This window comes from Heterodontus francisci, chromosome 1 (genome assembly GCF_036365525.1).
Source record: "Heterodontus francisci isolate sHetFra1 chromosome 1, sHetFra1.hap1, whole genome shotgun sequence".
NCBI classification, from domain to species: domain Eukaryota; kingdom Metazoa; phylum Chordata; class Chondrichthyes; order Heterodontiformes; family Heterodontidae; genus Heterodontus; species Heterodontus francisci.
The window spans coordinates 10,043,388-10,063,070 of NC_090371.1; the positions used below are offsets into that span (position 1 = coordinate 10,043,388).

The window sequence follows — 19,683 nt, forward strand, 5'->3', positions numbered from 1 at the left end:
GGTTCCTGCAGGAGGCGCTGTCCCCTCGCCACTCCCTGAGCCTCCTGCAGGAGGCGCTGTCCCGCTGCCACTCCCTGAGGTTCCTGCAGGAGGCGCTGTCCCGCTGCCACTCCCTGAGGTTCCTGCAGGAGGCGCTGTCCCGCTGCCACTCCCTGAGCCTCCTGCAGGCGGCGCTGACCCACCGCCACTCCCTGAGCCTCCTGCAGGAGGCGCTGATCCAGTGGCCACCCCTCCCCTCCCCTGCCGGTGGCGCTGTGTCTGGAGGTCTCGGCTCTTCACCGGGTGGTGGCGCTGCCTCGCCTCCCGCTCCCGAATGGTGGCGCTGTCTGCGGCTGTTACAGCGCTCCGCTATCTCTGGAAATCTCTGCGCTCCTCCTCCTTCCGACCATTGGCGCTGTCTCTGAAGGTCCCTGCGGTCCTCGTCATCCCCTCGGGTGGTGGCACTGTCTGTGGAGGTCCCTGCGGTCCTCCTCCGGGTGGTGGCGCTGTATCTGGAGGTCCCTGCGGTCCTCGTCATCCCCTCGGGTGGTGGCGCTGTCTGTGGATGTCTCGCCGGTTCTTCTCCCTCCGACTGGTGGCGCTGTCTGTGGAGGTCCCTGCTTTTCCTCCTCCGGGTGGTGGCGCTGTGCGCGGAGGCCTCGGGCCGCAGGCTCAATGCTCCCTCCCCGCTGTCCCAGGGCGGCTGTCAGCGTTAATTCCAGCCCAGTGCTCGGCCTTGGGCCGCGGGTGGCAGGATGTGGTTTCTCTTCCTCCTGAGCTGGCTCTCGCTGCTGTTGCAGGTCGCCTTTGTGACGCTGGGAATCGGTGAGTGGCGGTACGGGGAGACTGGAGCCGGGGCCTACCTGAGGGGCGTCACGGCTGGGGCCTCACTTCACCCGAGCTCAGGGCCTCGGCTTTTCCTCGGCCCGGCAATCTCCACATCCGCTGGTTTCTCGGCACTGTTAGTGTGGTTGGTGCCAGCGGTGTGGTTGCCATGGTTCCCTGTGTGGGGGTGGTGGGGGGGGGGGTTATTTTACCCCCAACTGGGGTAACTGTGGGGAAGGTGGGACCGGCAACGTAGTCAGATACCTCCGAGCCAATCATAGAGCTGAATACTTCGGGTATTGAGTAGCCCAGCCAATTATTATCGCCCACACATCGGACAGTGGGGGCAAGGCCAATCGGGGAGCTCCTTACACCGGGTAGGAAGTAGGGAATCCAATCAGGAGCTCCATTAGCCTTTTGGGTAGGGAAGGCAGCCAATGAGATGGCCCTGTGGGAGCTGGCCATCCAATCAGAGGGGCAGATAGCCAGGGCGCTAACTTTAAGATATAGAAGAACAAATTTGCAGGGAATTTCCATCGAGCTGCAAAAACTACAGATTAGTTATCATGGGGGAGTGTAATTAATCAGATAGACAGACTTGCATTTATATAGCAAACAGCAATGTGATTTTTTTTGTGATGTTGATTGAAGGATTAATATTGAATCATAGAAAGTTTAAGGCACAGAAAGAGGCCACTTGGCCCATCGTGTCTGTGCCGGTTGAAAAACGTTCCACCTATTCTAATCCCACTTTCCAGCATTTCGTCTGTAGCCCTGCAGATTACGGCACTTGAGGTGCCTATCCAGAGTCATTTTGAATGAGTTGAGGGTTTCTGCCTCAACTACCCTTTCAGGCAGTGAGTTCCAGACCATCACCATCCTCTGGGTGAAAAGTTTTTCCTCATCTCCCCTGCAATTTTTTCAACCAATCACTTTAAATCTATGCCCCTTCGTCACTGACCTTTCTGCTAAGGTGAATAGACCTTTCACCTGCACTCTATCCAGGCTCCTCACAATTTTGTACATTTCAATCAGATTTCCCCTCAGCCTTCTCTGTTCCAAGGAGAACAACCCCAGCCTATCCAATCTTTCCTCATAGCTGCATTTTTCCAGTCCCGGCAACATCCTCGTAAATCTCCTCTGTATCCTCTCTAGTGCAATTACATCCTTTCTGTAATATGGTGACCAGAACTGTACACAATACTCAAGTTGTGGCCTAACCAATGAGTTATACAGTTCCAGCATAAGTTCCTGCTCTTGTATTCTATACCTCGGCTAATAAAGGAAAGGATTCCATATGCCTTCTTAACCACCTTATCGACCTGTCCTGCTACCTTCAGGGATCTGTGGACATTCACTCCAAGGTCCCTCACTTCCTCTATACCTCTCAGTATTTTCCGATTAATCCTGTATTCCTTTGCCTTGTTTGACCTCCCCAAATGCATCACCTCACACTTTTCCAGGTTGAATTCCATTTGCCACTTTTCTGCCCATCTGACCAGACCATCAGTATCTTCCTGAAGCCTCCAGCTAACCGCCTTGCTATCTACCACACGGCCAATCTTTGTGTCGTCTGCAAACTTGATCATGTCCAAATCGTTAATATATACCACAAAAAGCAGGGGACCCAGTACTGAGCCCTGAACATTGATCAGGACATTAGGGATAACTCTCCTGCCCTTCTTTGGAATAGTGTCATGGGATCTTTTACGTCCACCTGAGAGTTTTTTGATGAATATAATGCTGTTGATGTGGTGTACATGGACTTCCAAAAAGAGTTTGATAAAGTGCCACATAACAGGCATCTCAGCAAAGTTAGAGCCCATGGAATTAAAGGGACAATGGCAACGTGGATATGAAATTGGCTGAGTGACAAGAAGCAGAGGGTAGTGGTGAACGGGTGTTTTTCGGACTGGAGGAAGGTATATGGTGCGGTTCCCCGGGCTCGGTGTTAATGACCTTGACTTGAATGTACAGGGCACAATTTGGATATGAGGAAAATCTTTTTTACACAGCTAGTGGTGAGGATCTTGAATGCACTGCCTGAGAGTGTGGTGGAGACACATTCAGTTGAGGCTTTCAATAGGGAATTGCATAATTGTCAGAATGGAAAATATTTTGCTGTGCTGCGGGGAAAAGGCAGGGATTATCTGAGTTAGAGAGCCAAATGGCCTCCTGTGCTGTAATCATTCTATGATTCTATTTCAAAGAGCAAGAGCAGGGGAGTTCTCCCCAGTGTCCTGGCCAATATTGATCCATCAACATCACAATAGCCAAAAATCTGATCACTATCACATTCCTGTTTGTAGGATCTTGATATATGCAAGTTTGCTGCTGTGTTTCCTACATTCTAATAGTCACTACCCTCCAAAAGTACATCATTAGTTGTAAAGTGCTTTGGGATGTCTTCTGGTTGCACTGTAGAAATATAGGTCTTTCTGTTTGGGGAACCAGAGAGAAGAGATCATTGAGTTAAAATAGAGAGAGTGAGCAGAGGTGTTCAAAAACAAGTTGGTGCAGTATGGAATGGTTCTTCATAAGTCAACACAAAGACCACTGATAAAATTGAATAAATAAGCAGAGGAAGATGCAGGGCTATGGGAAGAGAGTGGGTCAGTGGGATTAGTTTGGGATTGATACAGGGCTATGGGAAGAGAGTGGGTCAGTGGGATTAGTTTGGGATTGATACAGGGCTATGGGGAGAGAGTGCGGCAGTGGGATTAGTTTGGGATTGATACAGGGCTATGGGAAGAGAGTGGGGCAGTGGGATTAGTTTGGGATTGAAACAGGGCGATAGGAAGAGAGTGGGTCAGTGGGATTAGTTTGGGATTGATACAGGGTTATGGGGAGAGAGTGGGGCAGTGGAATTAGTTTGGGATTGATACAGGGCTATGGGAAGAGAGTGGGTCAGTGGGATTAGTTTGGGATTGATACAGGGCTATGGGGAGAGAGTGCGGCAGTGGGATTAGTTTGGGATTGATACAGGGCTATGGGAAGAGAGTGGGGCAGTGGGATTAGTTTGGGATTGAAATAGGGCGATAGGAAGAGAGTGGGTCAGTGGGATTAGTTTGGGATTGATACAGGGCTATGGGAATAGAGTAGGGCAGTGGGATAAATTTGGGATTGATGCAGGGCTATGGGAAGAGAGTGGGTCAGTGCGATTAGTTTGGGATTGATACAGGGCTGTGGGAAGAGAGTGGGGCAGTGGGATTAGTTTGGGATTGATACAGGGCTATGGGGAGAGAGTGGGGCAGTGGGATTAGTTTGGGATTGATGCAGGGCTATGGGAAGAGAGTGGGTCAGTGGGATTAGTTTGGGATTGATATAGGGCTATGGGAAGAGAGTGGGGCAGTGGGATTAGTTTGGGATTGATGCAGGGCTATGGGAAGAGAGTAGGGCAGTGGGATAAATTTGGGATTGATGCTGGGTTACAAGGAGAGAGTGGGTCAGTGGGATTAGTTTGGGATTGATACAGGGCTATGGGAAGAGAGTAGGGCAGTGGGATAAATTTGGGATTGATGCTGGGTTACAAGGAGAGAGTGGGTCAGTGGGATTAGTTTGGGATTGATACAATTTTGGTGAAACGAAGGCAAGGTAACTTTTTCACACTCAGACAGTTCCAGGAACATAGGAACAGGAGGAGACCGTTTAGCCCGTCGAGTCTGATCTGTGACCTTGCTCCATATCCTTTATCAGCTTTGGTTAACAAAAATCTCAGGTTTATAATTAGCAATTGATCTCACATCAACTGCCATTTGCAGAAGATAATACCAAACCTCTCCCACCCTTTTTGTGTAGAAGTGTTTCCCATTTTCACTACTGAAAGTTTTAGACTGTGCCCCCTAGTCCTGGACTCCCCAACCAGCGGAAATACTTTCTCTCCAGCTACCCCTTAATATCTTGATCACCCCTTAACCTTTAAAATTCCAGGGAACACAACCCTAGTTTGTGTAACCTCTCCTTGTAATTTAACCCTTGGAATCCAGCTATCATTCTGTGCATGCCATACAGCAGATGCAGCAAGCAATGGACAGGGCTAAGCAATCCCACAACCAACAGATCAGATCTAAGCTCTGCAGTCCTGCCATATCCAGTTGTGAATGGTGGTGGACAGTTAAACAACTAACTGGAGGAGGTGACTCCACAAATATCCCCATCCTCAATGATGGGGTAGCCCAGCACATCAGTATAAAAGACAAGGCTGAAGTATTTGCATCCATCTTCAGCCAGAAGTGCCGAGTGGATGATCATCTTAGCCTCCTCCTGAGGTCCCCAGCATCACAGATGCCAGTCTTCAACCAATCCAATTCACTCTGCTTGATATCAAGAAATGGCTGAAGGCGCTGGATACTGCAAAGGCTATGTGTCCTGATGACATTCCAGCAACAGTACGTAAGACTTGTGCTCCAAATTAGCTGCACCCCTAGCCAAGCTGTTCCAGTACAGCTACAGCACTGGCATCTACCCGGCAATGTGGAAAATTTCCCAGGTATGTCCTGTACACAAAAAGCAGGACAAGTCCAACCCGGTCAATTACCATCCTATCAATCTACTCCTTATCATCAGTAAAGTGATGGAAGGTGTCGTCAACAGTGCTATCAAGTGGCACTTGCTCAGCAATAATCTGCTCACTGACTCTCAGTTTGGGTTCTGCCAGGTCAACTCAGCTCCTGACCTCATTACAGCCTTAGTCCAAACATGGACAAAGGAGCTGAATTCAAGAGATGAGGTGAGAGTGACTGCCCTTGACATCAAGGCAGCATTTGACCAAATTTGGCATGAAGGATCCCTAGCAAAACTGGAGTCAATGGGAATCAGTGGGAAAACTCTCCGCTGGTTAGAGTCGTACCTAGTGCAAAGTAAGATGCTTGTGGTTGCTGGATGTCAGTCATCTCAGTCGCAGGACATCACTGCAGTAGTTCCTCAGGGTAGTGTCATAGGCCCAACCATTTTGAGCTGCTTCATCAATGACCTTCAATATAAGGTCAGAAATGGGGATGTTCGCTGATGATTGCTGATGTTCACCATTCGCAACTCCTCAGATACTGAAGCAGCCCATGTCCACATGCAGCAAGACCTGGACAATAAGAGGGAATCTAACCATCTCCTTCAATGGCATTATCATTGCTGAATTCCCCACTATCAACATCCTGGGGGGATTACCATTGACCAGAATCTGAACTGGGCCAACCACATAAATGCTGTGGCTACAAGAGCAGGTCAGAGGCTGGGAATTCTGCAGCGAGTAACTCTCCTCCTGTCTCCCCAATGCCTGTCCACCATCTACAAGGCGCAAGTCAGGAATGTGATGGAATACTCTCCACTTGTCTGGATGGGTGCAGCTCCAACAACAGTCAAGAAGCTCGACACCATCCAAGACAAAGCAGCCTGCTTGATTGGTGCCCCATCCACAAACATTCACTCCCTCCACCACCGATGCACAGTGGCAGCAGTATGTACCATCTACGAGATGTATTGCAGCAATGCACCAAGGCTCCTTAGACAGCACCTTCCAAACCCTCAACCTCTGCCACCTCGAAGAACAAGGGCAGCAGATGCATGGGAACACCACCACCTGCAAGTTCCCCTCCAAGTCACACACCATCCTGAATTGGAACTATATCGCCGTTCCTTCACTGTCGCTGGGTCAAGATCCTGGAACTCCCTTCCTAACAGCATTGTGGGTGTACCTGCACCCAAGGACTGCAGCGGTTCAAGAAGACAGCTCACCATCACCTTCTCAAGGGCAATTAGTGATGGGCAATAAACGCTGGCCTAGCCAATGACACCCACATCCCCTGAACGAAAAAAAAAAGTAAATAAATCTATGCTGCACTCCCTTCAAGGCCAGTATATCCTTTCCTAAGATGTGGTGTCCTGAATTGCTCACGGTACTGTCATACCTCATGTTTGGAAGCTAAGAATGGGGACACTCTCACAAAGTGGCTTCACTCTCGAGTAAAACAGCCTTTTATTGTTGTGTTTCTGATGTAATGGGTAGCGTTAGTGAAGAAAAATAATAATTCCCCATTCTCCTCCCTCCTTCCCTTTTTAAATAGTATGTCATCATCTGCTGCAGTTTTTAAAGCATTTTGATAAATTTCAACCTGTTCAGGACAAGCACAAATTAGGAAGATTGACTGTAATGGGAAGAAAGAGAGAGGGTCCCTGCTATCTGTACTCCAGACAGCTCGTCCTTGTTTTGAGATAAGTATCCTCATAATGGTTATTAGGTCTCCTTAGTTCTATAAACTCATGAAAAATTACTGTTCAGTTTATCGTTCTCGGGTGATAAGCTCCATTTGGAACTATCCAAAACTCTAGGACTGCAATTATTTATCCTTTATCCACCAGGGTTAGAGTAAATAGGGAATCATTAGTATGGCAAATGAGCCTGGGGAGGGTTAGTTAGGGCAATGTATCAAACACAGAACTGGTGATGTTTGTTGGTGGTGAGTCAGGGAGAGGGGGAATGGGTCAATTAGGGAACACAGTTGGCTAGGAATGAAAAAAGACTTGCATTTAGATAGTGCCTTTCACAATCTCAGGGTATCCTAAAGTACTCTACAGCCCCTGAAATACATTTGTACTGTAGTGTTACGACTGAGGTGGGAGAAGTGCACTGTTTTTCTAGTTCCACTTCTCCACAGGCCACAACATATATTTAATGTTTTTCCCAGTTACCAATACATTTAATCATAGACTCTATTTTTATCCCAGAATAAAATACACCAACCAGGTTTCTTTAATAAACTAAAAAATTATCAGTTTATTATAAAACAAGACAGTACTAGTAATGAAACAAAGCATTAACACAGATTGAAATATAAAAGTTCCCTTTTTACCTTGGCCCTTCATGTGCACACACACGCCGGTTAACCGAAAAAAGAGAGATTTACTATTTAGAGTTCTATTACAAAAAAAATAATACTTTGGCCAGATACTTGCTAATTCTTGAAGAAAAAGAGAAGGTATGGAAAGATGTCAGATGTCCTTTGCTTTGATATGGTTTCCCAAGTGAAGGTGGCAGGACAGGTAGATAAAGTGGTGAAGAAGGCATATGGAATGTTTTCATTTATTGGCCGAGGTATACAATACAAAAACAGGGATGTAATGCTGGAACTGTATAAAATTCTAGTTAGGCCACAGCTGGAGTACTGTGTACAGTTCTGGTCACCACATTACAGAAAGGACATAATTGCTCTGGAGAGAGTACAGAGGAGATTTACAAGAATGTTGCCAGGGCTTAAAGGTTGCAGCTATGAGGAAGGATTGGATCGGTTAGGGTTGTTTTCCTTAGAACAGAGAAGGCTGAGGGGTGACTTAATAGACGTGAACAAAATTATGAGGAGCCTAAATAGAGTAGACAGGAAGGACCTGTTTCCCCAGGTGGAGAGGTCAGTTACCAGGGGGCACAGAGGGGACATGAGGAAAAACTTTTACACCCAGAGGGTGGTGGGTGTCTGGAATTCACTGCCCGGATCGGTGGTGGAGGCAGAAACCCTCAACTCATTTAAAAGGTACCTGGACCTACACCTGAAGTGCTGGAACCGGCAAGGCTATGGGCCAGCTGCTGGAAGGTGGGATTAGAAAGGGCAGCTAGTATTTTCGGCCGGCACGGGCAGAATGGCCTCCTTCTGTGCCGTAATTTTTCAGTGGTTCTAAGTACGCCTAGACGGCTGTCTCTAGGATCTTCCTAGAACAGTTCTTGTCTGGCGACATTGATGTTCACTTTGAGCAGGCTTTCCAGCAAAAATGCAGCAACAGTTTCAGTCTGTTTCTTACACTTGCTTCTCAAAGAGGTGGCAAAATTGGCAGGCTTTTCAAAGAGCTGGGACATACTGAGTTGGGTTTGCTCCCTTGGCAAGTTTTGTCCAACTGTCTTTTTTTTAACACACTGTCCATATCACCAACTCACTGTCCACAGCGAAATCAAAAACAATGTCACAAGAGTCAAGCCTCCTGACCCCTGTAAATCTTGACTTTTTTTTGTTCATTGGATGTGGCTAGGCCTGCATTTATTGCCTATCCATAATTGCCCTTGAGAAGGTGGTGGTGAGCTGCCTTTTTGAACCGCTGCAGTCCACGTGGGGTAGGTATATCCACAGTGCTGTTAGGAAGGGAGTTCCAGGATTTTGACCCAGTGACAGTGAAGGAACGGCGATATAGTTCCAAGTCAGGATGGTGTGTGGCTCGGAGGGGAACTTGCAGGTGGTGGTGTTCCCATGCATCTGCTGCCCTTGTCCTTCTAGGTGGTAGAGGTCGCGGGTTTGGAAGGTGCTGTCTAAGGAGCCTTGGTGTGTTGCTGCAATACATCTTGTAGATGGTACACACTGCTGCCACTGTGCATCGGTGGTGGAGGGAGTGAATGTTTGTGGATGGGGTACCAATCAAGCGGGCTTCCTTGTCCTGGATGGTGTCGTGTTTCTTAAGTGTTGTTGGAGCTGTACTCATCTAGGCAAGGGGAGATTATTCCTTCACACTCCTGGCTTGTGCCTTGTAGATGGTGGACAGGCTTTTGGGGAGTCAGGAGGTGAGTTACTCGCTGCAGGATTCCTAACCTCTGGCCTGCTCTTGTAGTCACAGTATTTATGTGGCTACTCCAGTTCAGTTTCTCGTCAATGGTAATTCCCAGGATGTTGATAGTAAGGGATTCAGCAATTGCCATTGAATGTCAAGGGGAGATGGTTAGATTCTCTCTTGTTGGAGATGGTCATTGCCTGTGGCGTGAATGTTACTTGCTACTTATCAGCCCAAACCTGGATATTGTCCAGGTCTTGCTGCATTTCTACACAGACTGCTTCTGTATCTGAGGAGTTGCGGATGGTGCTGAACATTGTGCAATCATCAGCGAACATCCCCACTTCTGACCTTATGATTGAAGGAAGGTCATTGATGAAGCAGCTGAAGATGGTTGGGCCTAGGACACTACTCTGAGAAACTCCTACAATGATGCCCTGGAGTTGAGATGATTGACCTCCAACAACCACAACCATCTTCCTTTGCGCTCGGTACGACTCCAACCAGTGGAGAGTTTTCCCCCTGATTCCTGTTGATTCCAGTTTTGCTAGGGCTCCTTGATGCCATACTTAGTCAAATGCTGCCTTGTTGTCAAGGGCAGTCACTCTCACCTCACCTCTTGAGTTCAGCTCTCTTGTCCACGTTTGAACCAAGGCTGTAATGAGGTCAGGAGCTGAGTGGCCCTGGCAGAACCCAAACTGAGTGTCAGTGAGCAGGTTATTGCTAAGCAAGTGCTGCTTGATAGTACTGTCGACGACAACTTCCATCACTTTACTGATGATTGAGAGTAGGCTGATGGGGCGGTAATTGGCCGGGTTGGACTTGTCCTGCTTTTTGTGTACAGGACATACCTGGGCAATTTTCCACATTGCCGGATAGATGCCAGTGTTGTAGCTGTACTAGAACAGCTTGGCTAGGGGCGCAGCAAGTTCTGGAGCACAGGTCTTCAGTACTATTGCCAGAATATTGTCAGGGCCCATAGCCTTTGCAGTATCCAGTGCCTTCAGTCGTTTCTTGATATCATACGGAGTGAATCTAATTGGCCATGAACTGGCATCTGTGATGCTGGGGACTTCAGGGGAAGGCCAAGATGGATCATCCACTCGACACTTCTGACTGAAGAAGGTTGCAAATGCTTCAGCCTTATCTTTCGCACTGATGTGCTGGGCTCCCCTATCATTGAGGATGGGGATATTTGTGGAGCCACCTCCTCCAGTTGGTTGTTTAATTGTCCTCCACCATTTATGACTGGATGCAGCCGGACTGCAGAGCTTGGATCTGATCTGTCACTTTTTTGTAAACATCTTTCCCCAAGTCAAAAAACTCCTGCTGGGTAATTATCTGAAGACAGGTGCCTTCCAGTAAGGGCTTGTTTTTAGCGCTCCTTGACTCTTCCAGTAACTGTTGTTTACGAGCCAAGTCCAAAAGATCTTCTGATGACCTCTTTTTAAGAAAACGCACAAAGTTCCAGCATCTATGGAATCCTTTTTCAGTTTTAAAACACTGATCCTCACAATTTAACAAAAAAATTGGAAGCATTTGTGACAGTCGGCATTGTTATAATGTTGGAAACACGGCCGCCAATTTGCATACAGCATTCTCCCACAAACAACAATGTGATAATGAACAGATCATCCGTTTTAATGATGATTGAGGAATAAATAGTGGCCCAGGACACGGGAAACTTCCCTGCTCCGCTTTGAAATGAGAGGTCAGATGGTTTAATGTCTCATGTTCAAAAGGAAATTGGATGGGCACTTGAGGGAAGTAAAATTGCAGGGCTATGGGGAAAAGTGGGGAAATGAGACTGACTGCTCGACAGAGAGCCAGCATGGACTTGATGGGCTGAATTGCCTTTGTGTTGTGATGACTTTAAGACTCTACTCCACATGTGGTCTAGCCAGGGCTTTGTATAGCTGAAGCATTATTTCCACACCCCCTTGTATTCCAGTCCTTTAGAGATAAATGCCAGTATTCCGTTGGCCTTTTTGATTATTTTCTGTACCTGTTCATGGCATCTTAATGATCTGTGTACCCGGAACCCCCCCCCCCCCCTCAAAATGCTTGAGCCAAGTCAAAGGCAATAGGTTCAAGGAACGTAATTTTAATAAAGTAATTGATCTGGGTTTTAGTATTTCATCAGCTTGTTGTCTTTTTCACTCCTGATGATCTGGGTGCAGTGACAGAGGATTAATGCCAAAATTAAGGATCCTGTTGCTGAATTCAAGGAACAGACTAACATTCTTCTTACTATCTATACCATCAGAAAACAGCTTCAGGCTCCTCTACCTATTTGTGGGATTTATCAACCCCACTCGCCAGCATTGTCTGCAAGGCCCATCGTCACAGACAACAGGCCTGAGGTCACGGGTGGGCATTAAATGTCTGCCTTGCTCGCATCACCATGCTAAGAGTTTTTTTTTAAAGTCCCTCTGAGACAGACAGCATAGTTTCCATGTGTGGGTGATACCAGAACTATGGTGGCCTTAAATAAAGGTGAAGAAAGCTCTGCAAGGATGAAACCAGAACTAAGAGGTTAGAACTAACAGAAAAGATTGAACAGGTTGGGGCTCCGAGAAGACTGAGGAGTGACCTGATAGAGGCCTTTAAGGTTATGAAAGGGTTTGATAGAGTAGCCAGAGAGACGATGTTTCTACATGTGGGTGAGACCAGAGCTAGGGAGCATAAATATAAGTCGCTAATAAATCCAGTAGGGAATTCAGGAGAAACCCCTTTACCTAGAGAGTGTGAGAATGTGGAACTCGCTATCACAAGGTATAGTGGAGGCAAATAGCACAGATGTATTTAAGGGGAAGTTGGATAAACACGAGGGAGAAAGGAATAGACGGATATGTTAATCGGTATAGATGCGAAGGGCTAGGAGCGTAAACGCCAGCATAGACCAGTGGAGTGAATGGCCTATTTCTGGGCTGTAAACTATATGTAATGTGTATCAATGGAAGTCTTTTTATTTTCTTACGAGTGTGATCTTAGAGACTGAGTTAGATGCCAGCCCCATTTATTTGAACACTCTCTCTTCTTGCGTCCTCCTCCTCCTTTCTTTCCCTCTTTCACTGGACAGGATTGTCAGTATGTAATGTGTGTGTCTGTCTGTCTCTCTCTCTCTCTCTCACACAACAGCTGCTGGCTTGTACTATCTGGCAGAATTAATAGAAGAATATACAGTCATCACCAGTCGCATCATCAAGTATATGATATGGGTGAGTATCTCGCATGTGACTGGCGGGTGGGTGGGGAAAGTGGGGCTGTGAGCGGGGAGAGGGTGGTGTGGGCTCTGTGTTTAAACTGGGACACTGTAGGACACTGAGCAGACAGGGTGACTGGGGTTCCCTCCCCTGATCATGTGCAGTGATTCCTTCCCAATCGGTACAGTAGTGTGGTTATGTTATTGGACTAGTGATCTAGAGAACACGAGTTCAAATCCCACCATAGCTGTTTGAGTGTTGGGATTCATGTGGCAGTAATTCTGGGAATTAAAAGCTGCTGTGGTAAAAGTGACCATGAAGCTGTGGGATTGTTGGTAAAACCCAAGCTCTCCACATTGAACTCCATCTGCCATGCTACTGCCCATTTCATCAACCTCTCTGTCATCCTGAAGTCTATAACTATCCTCATCACTATCTACTACTTTGCAAAGTTTCATATCATCTGCAAACTTTATAATGCTGCTGTCTAAACCCGAGCTAAGGGCAATTATAAAAATGTAAAAGTGTAATGGACCCAAACCTGACCCTTGGGAACACCACTGCAAACCACCTCCTAGTCTGAGAAACATCCGTCCACCACCATCCTCTGCTTCCTGTCACTGAGCCAATTCCCTATCCATACCACCACTTTTTCTCCTTAATTCCATCGGCTTCCATCTTAATAAGCCTCTTGAGTGGCACCTTGTTAAATGCCTTCCGAAAGTCACATATACAGTATCTACTACACTACCTTGATCAATCTTCTGTGTCAAGTTAGTTGAACACCATTTGCCTTTATCATGTCCATGTTGGCTCTCCTTGATCAGCTCGTGCCTTTCCAAATGAAAGTTTATTTTGTCCCTGATAATTGTTTCCAGTAACTTCCCCACCACTTATGTTAGGTTGACAGGCCTATAGTTTGCTGGTTTGTCCCCCTGCCCTTTCTTGAATAGTGGATAACATTAGCATCCGTCCAGTCCTCTGGCACTGCTCCTGTATCCAATAAGGACTGAAAGATTGTGACCAATGCCCCTCTTATTTGTGCCTTTACTTCTTTCAGCAACTTAGGATGCATTCCATCTGGACCAGGTGACTTACCAACTTTCAGTAACACTAATCTTTTTAGTACATCTCTTGTCTATTACTATCCTGTCTATAACTTCCCTCTCTTTTAGTATAACTCTCACTTCATCTGCTTCCTTCCAGATGCAAAGTACATATTTAATACTTTAGCCACATCCTCTGCCTCGACATGAAGATTTCTCTTTAGGTCCTTAATAGGCCAGCATTTTTCCTAGCCAATCTCTTGCACTTTACATGTTTATAAAGTGTTTTAGGGTTCAATTTAATGTTGCTGCCATTCTTTTTTCATAACCTCCTGTATGAGCTTTTTCAATTCCCTCATATACATTCCGTAATCATTTTGCTTATGAACTGAATCTTGTTTCTGACATTTGTCAAGCCTCCTTTTTCAATTTTATTTTAAGTTCTATTTCCTTTGTCATCCAGGGTGCATTAGCTTTGGGTGGTCTACCTTTTCCCTTCAAAGGAATATGACTAGTTTGTACCTGAACTAACACTTCCTTGAGTAACCTCCATTACTGCTTTACTGTGCAAATCACCCTTTCCAATCTATGCTCAGTCCCTTAAATCACTGAAATTAGCTCTTCCAAGTTGAGAATTTTTTCCTTTGATTTTCTTGTCTCTTTCCCGAATGACTCCAAACCAAATTATGTTGAGGTTACTGTTTGTAAGATGATTTTCCCAGTTGCCCTACTTCATTTCCTAGAACCTGGTCCAATGCTGCTTCCTTCCTTATTGGACTGGAGACATGTTCATTAAGTTCTCCAGTGCACAAATCTGAAATTTCTCTCCTTCCCTACTGTGAGTACTGTGTTTTATTCAGTCCAAATTAGGGTAATTAAATTCTCCTCATCCCCTTATCCGTATTAAATTGCATGTGCCTGCACATCTCAGAAATCTGTCAAGGTTGTTGGCAAGGGCATCATTTATTGTCCATCCCTGGCTGCAGCCTCTGACCCTCATTACCCTTCCCTCCTTCGGCAGCCATCAAATCCTTGCCGTCAACACTGGCAGCTGGCCAAACCTGCCCACTGTTGCCTAAGCTGTGTGGTTCAATCCACAACAGAGCATCCAACCACATACTATCCACCTCCAAACCAGCCCTCAGTCCCTGCACGATCCTCACAGAGACTCTACTTCCCCAGCAACCTCCTCGGTGCCCCCCTTCTCTAAGCCCTGCCTTATGCAGAACACAATCTGCAGAACTGTGCTGCTCGCAACTGATGTTCCCTTTCAGTATTAATTGTGTGTGGCTAGTTTTTTCAGTGCTCAGTCGCTTAAATTTTCTTTTGCGTGGCTGCCCACGCATGGTATTTATCATGGAATAAGACCTGTATGATACCTTCCAGGTTTCTGCTCAGCAACGGATATGCATAGCTTAGTGGGATCATTGGTCGTCCTGAGCATCCATCAGCCTTACCCACCCACCCCCCCCCCCCCCCCGGCCCAACCAACCATCAAACTTCTTACTGACAACCAGTCAGCCTTGTCGCATTCTACTGCTGCAGTCTCCTGTGTCCTTATGCACCATCCCATGCCCTTGGCTGTATCCCATGGATCCCCTCCCTGTCCTGTTTCCCTAGAGTTAGTGGTATAGTTTGGAGCTGCCTCAGCTCACTCTCCCAAGGCTGCTGAGTGCTCCTTTCCCCCTTTGTCTTGGGGTGTTAGACCACACTTGGAACACTGTGCTCAGCTCTGGTCACCATATTATTAAAAGGATATAGAGGTGCTTGAGAAGGCACAAAAAAAGGTTTACCAGAGTCTTACCAGAACCATGAGGTCATAACTGTCAGGAAAGGTTGAACAGGCTGGGGCTCTTTTCATTGGAAAAGGCAAGACTGATAGAGGTCTTTAAAATTATGAAAGAGTTTGATAGAGTGGGTGGGGAAGACCATAATTAGGGGTCATAAATATAAGATGGTAATAAATCCAATAGGGAATTCAGGGGAAAGCTCTTTACCTGGAGTGTGGTGAGAATGTGTGACTTGTCAGCACAGGGAGTAGTTGAGCTGAAAAGTATAGATATATTTAAGGGAAAGCTGGATAAACACAAAGGAGAAAGGAATGGAAGGATATGCTGATGGTGGGAGGAGGCTAGTGTGGAACATGAAGACTGGCATAGATCTTGTAAGCTGAATGTCCTGTTTCTGTGCTGTAGACTCAGTGATTCTTTGTTTCCACGTTAAAGGTGATTATGTAATGCAAGTTGTTGTTTGTCTTCAGTTCTCTTTCTTCACTCCTCAGTTTTCCACCGGAGTGCTGATTGGTCTCTATCTCTTCGAGAATTTCCCTGCGTTAATGATTGGAGTCGGACTCTTCACAAACCTCGTCTACTTTGGTCTCTTGCAGACGTTTCCATACATCATGCTTACATCACCCAATTTTATACTGTCCTGTGGTAAGTACCTGTCCCACTGCTTGCTGTGTTCTTCAATGCCCATTAACTCACCAAGAGGTGAATGTGCCCGAGATATGGACATCTCGATGCTCGTCGCAGCTCGGCCCTCCATCTGCCCCACCCACCCCTCGGCCCCCCTCGCCCCTCCGTCTGCCTCGGCCCCCCTTGCCCCTCCGTCTGTTATAGCATTGCAGAGCAACGGACCAGTTTCTGCTAGTACTGTACCCAGGATGATAGTTATACAGTGTTAAACTGATGCTTTTGTGGACATGAATATTTGATGTACCAAACGTGGTTTGTGTGTGGAAGCTGACATTGGTTTTACTTGTTTCCCACAGTGCTGGTGGTTTGCAACCATTACCTAGCGTTTCAACACTTTGCAGAGGAGTTCTACCCCTTCGCTGAGGTAAAAAGCGTAGCCACTATTCTGTGGGTGGCGGTATCTGCCCGAGCTGTATTGTGGTATTCTGTGGGTGGCGGTATCTGCCCGAGCTGTATTGTGGTATTCTTTGGGTGGCGGTATCTGCCCAAACTGTATTGTGGTATTCTGTGGGTGGCGGTATCTGCCCGAGCTGTATTGTGGTATTCTGTGGGTGGCGGTATCTGCCCGAGCTGTATTGTGGTATTCTGTGGGTGGCGGTATCTGCCCGAGCTGTATTGTGGTATTCTGTGGGTGGCGGTATCTGCCCGAGCTGTATTGTGGTATTCTGTGGGTGGCGGTATCTGCCCGAGCTGTATTGTGGTATTCTGTGGGTGGCGGTATCTGCCCGAGCTGTATTGTGGTATTCTGTGGGTGGCGGTATCTGCCCGAGCTGTATTGTGGTATTCTGTGGGTGGCGGTATCTGCCCGAGCTGTATTGTGGTATTCTGTGGGTGGCGGTATCTGCCCGAGCTGTATTGTGGTATTCTGTGTGAAGAGGCTGAAATGAGTGGCCATTCTTTTCCCCTCTGATGGAATGGAGGCCATCAAGTCACTTGGACTGTGGGATGTGGGGAGAGCAGGTTGTCGGCAGGGTGAAGGGGAACTCGGTTATTTGCTCACCCGTTTCTTAACCAGGTTAACCGCTTGGTTATTCAGTTTTCTCATTCTTCTGTCTAGGTGCTGGCTTATTTCACAATATGCCTGTGGATAACCCCTTTCTCCTTCTTTGTGTCACTGTCTGCTGGAGAGAACGTCCTTCCATCCACGATTCAGCATGGAGGTGAGTGCGGGGGCGCCCCTCATTAAACATTGACGACAGCTTTGTGATTTGGTGGATTGGTTTGAGTTGAATGGTAGTTTAGTGGGATTGGCTTGTCGGTTGGCCGGGCGAGTTGAACGGTTGGTTTATGGTTTCTTTGATTTTTCACAGATGACGTGGTGTCAAACTACTTCACAAAGGGTAAAAGAAGTAAGAGATCGGGAATCCTAGTAATCTTCTCCTTCATCAAAGAGGCAATCCTTCCCAGTCGACAGAAGATATACTGACAGCGATCGGTGTGTACGTTTAGGAACATTAGCAGAACTGATGGAAAGGGTGGAGGAGGAGGGAGCAGAGAGACCAAGAAACCTAGTTATATGGAGGATGATGAGCTCCTGCCTTGGACTTTAATTTGGAATTACTTTTTGAGTTTTTTGTTCTTTAAATGATCCCTCCTCCCTGAAGGAATTTCTGTTGAAGATGATTTTAAATGCATTATTTTTGCACAGATTTTGGAATTTAGAAGGACTTCAAACAAATAACAAAAAAAATCTTGTTCCATTTGGAGAGGATTCAGTCGAAGCTCCCTGCGCGATGTATTAAATGTAAACGTTGCCGTTTTATAATGGAGTGGATGATTGCCGTTCGTGGTCATTGATGCTTCCAGTAAACCTTGTTCAGTTTAATGCAACTTTCATCTCAGTTTTACTTAAAGCTGGTGTCTCTCCACCTCAACGTTAAAAAAAAAACCCTTTGCACCAGCTTGCAATTAAATTTGTGCTTTTCAGTCAGCAGAACTTGCTTTGTGTTATGCTGAGGCTGACACTCTAAGGGATTAACATCAGTAGAGATAGTAACACAGGGCGTTAGGGAGAGGGGTTACTGAGTGACAGTGTGAGGAAGCTGGATAAATATCAGAGATACAGTCAGTAACAGGGCACTGGGGGAGAGGAGTCACTGAGTGACAATGTGAGGGAGCTAGATTAACATCAGTAGAGAAATAGTAACAGGGCACTGGGGCGGGAGGGGTTACTGAGTGACAGTGTGAGGGAGCTGGATTAACATTAGTCGAGATAGGCATGGGGTGCTGGATGGTAGTTTGAAACTTTACCTTTGCTGTGAAACTCTCAGTTGGCTTGCAGTTCTAAAATACAGCTAACGCCCATACTCACGAGTCCTGGTTCAAATGCTCATGCTGCTAAACAGGACAAACTTGCATTTCTATATTTCCTTTCGTAAACACCGTACCTCCCAAAGTGCTTTACAGCCAATGATGTACTTTTTGAAGTGTAGTCACTTTCATAGGAAAAGCAGCAGCCAATTTGTGCACACCAAGATCCCACAAATAACAATGATAATGGCCAGATAATCTGTTTCTGTGATGATGATTAAGAGATAAATATCGTTCAGGACACTAGGGGAAAACTCTCCTGCTCTTCAAATAATGATAAGTGGGATTAGACTGGATAGCTCTTTCTCGGATGGCATAGACACCATGGGCTGAATGGCCTGCATCTGGGCTGTGATTTTTCTATCAGCTTGCAGGGGTGTGGGCATTATTCTTCATTTGAGAGCCCAGACATAGTGTGTTGGCAGACTGTTGTACTGTGAACGGCACCAACAGGTAGCATCTGAAGAACTAAGAGAGGGGTTACAGGGAACTCTGGCTCATTTTGCCTCCTTCCTACTGAAATCAGCGATGTTCAGCTACAATATTTTGTTTTAATTCATTCATGGGTTATGAGCAAAGCTGGTAAGACTGACATATCACAGAATCGCATTGTTACAGAGCCGAGGGAGGCCATTCGGGATTCGTGTCCGCACCAGCTCTCCAAATGAGCAATTCACCTAGTGCCACTCCCCTGCCTTCTCCCCATAACCCTGCACATTCTTCCTTTTCATATAACTGCCTATTCCCTTTTTAATTGAACCTACACCACACTCTCAGGCAGTGCATTTCAGACCTTAACCACTCGCTGTATGAAAAAGCTTTTCCTCATGTTGCTTTTGCTTCTCTTACCAATTAATTTAAATCTGTGCCCTCTTGTTCTCGATCCTTTCACGAGTGGGAAGTTTCCTCCTATCTACTCTGTCCAGATCTCTCTCGATTTTAATACCTCTATCAAATCTCCATTCAGCCTTCATTTCTCCAAGGAAAACAGTCCCAATTTGTCCAATCTATCTTCATAACTGAAATTTCTCATCCCTGGAGCCATTCTCATGAATCTTTCTGTACTCTCTCCAATGCCCTCACATCTTTCCTAAAGTGAACGCCCAGAACTGGACGCAGTACTCCAGCTGAGGCCGAACTAGTGTCTTGTATAACTTCCTTGCTTTTGTACTCCATGCCCCTATTGATAAAGCCCAGGATACTATACGCTTTATTAATTAAGATCTCAACCTATCCTGCCACCTTCAATGACTTAGGCACATATACACCCAGATTCCTCTGCTCCTGCACCCCTTTAGAATTGTACCCTTTATACTGTCT

General features: G+C 46.4%; 1 protein-coding gene across 1 annotated transcript; it reads left to right on the plus strand.

Annotated features, from left to right (window-relative positions):
• The first annotated feature begins 607 nt into the window (after positions 1 to 607).
• tex261 (testis expressed 261) lies at positions 608 to 17,878 on the plus strand. Its single transcript, XM_068028659.1, has 6 exons — positions 608 to 804; positions 12,466 to 12,545; positions 15,858 to 16,011; positions 16,350 to 16,417; positions 17,111 to 17,213; positions 17,364 to 17,878. The coding sequence occupies exons 1-6, from the start codon at positions 735 to 737 to the stop codon at positions 17,477 to 17,479; spliced, it is 591 nt and encodes a 196-aa protein (XP_067884760.1). The 5' UTR covers positions 608 to 734; the 3' UTR covers positions 17,480 to 17,878.
• Positions 17,879 to 19,683: the final 1,805 nt, after the last annotated feature.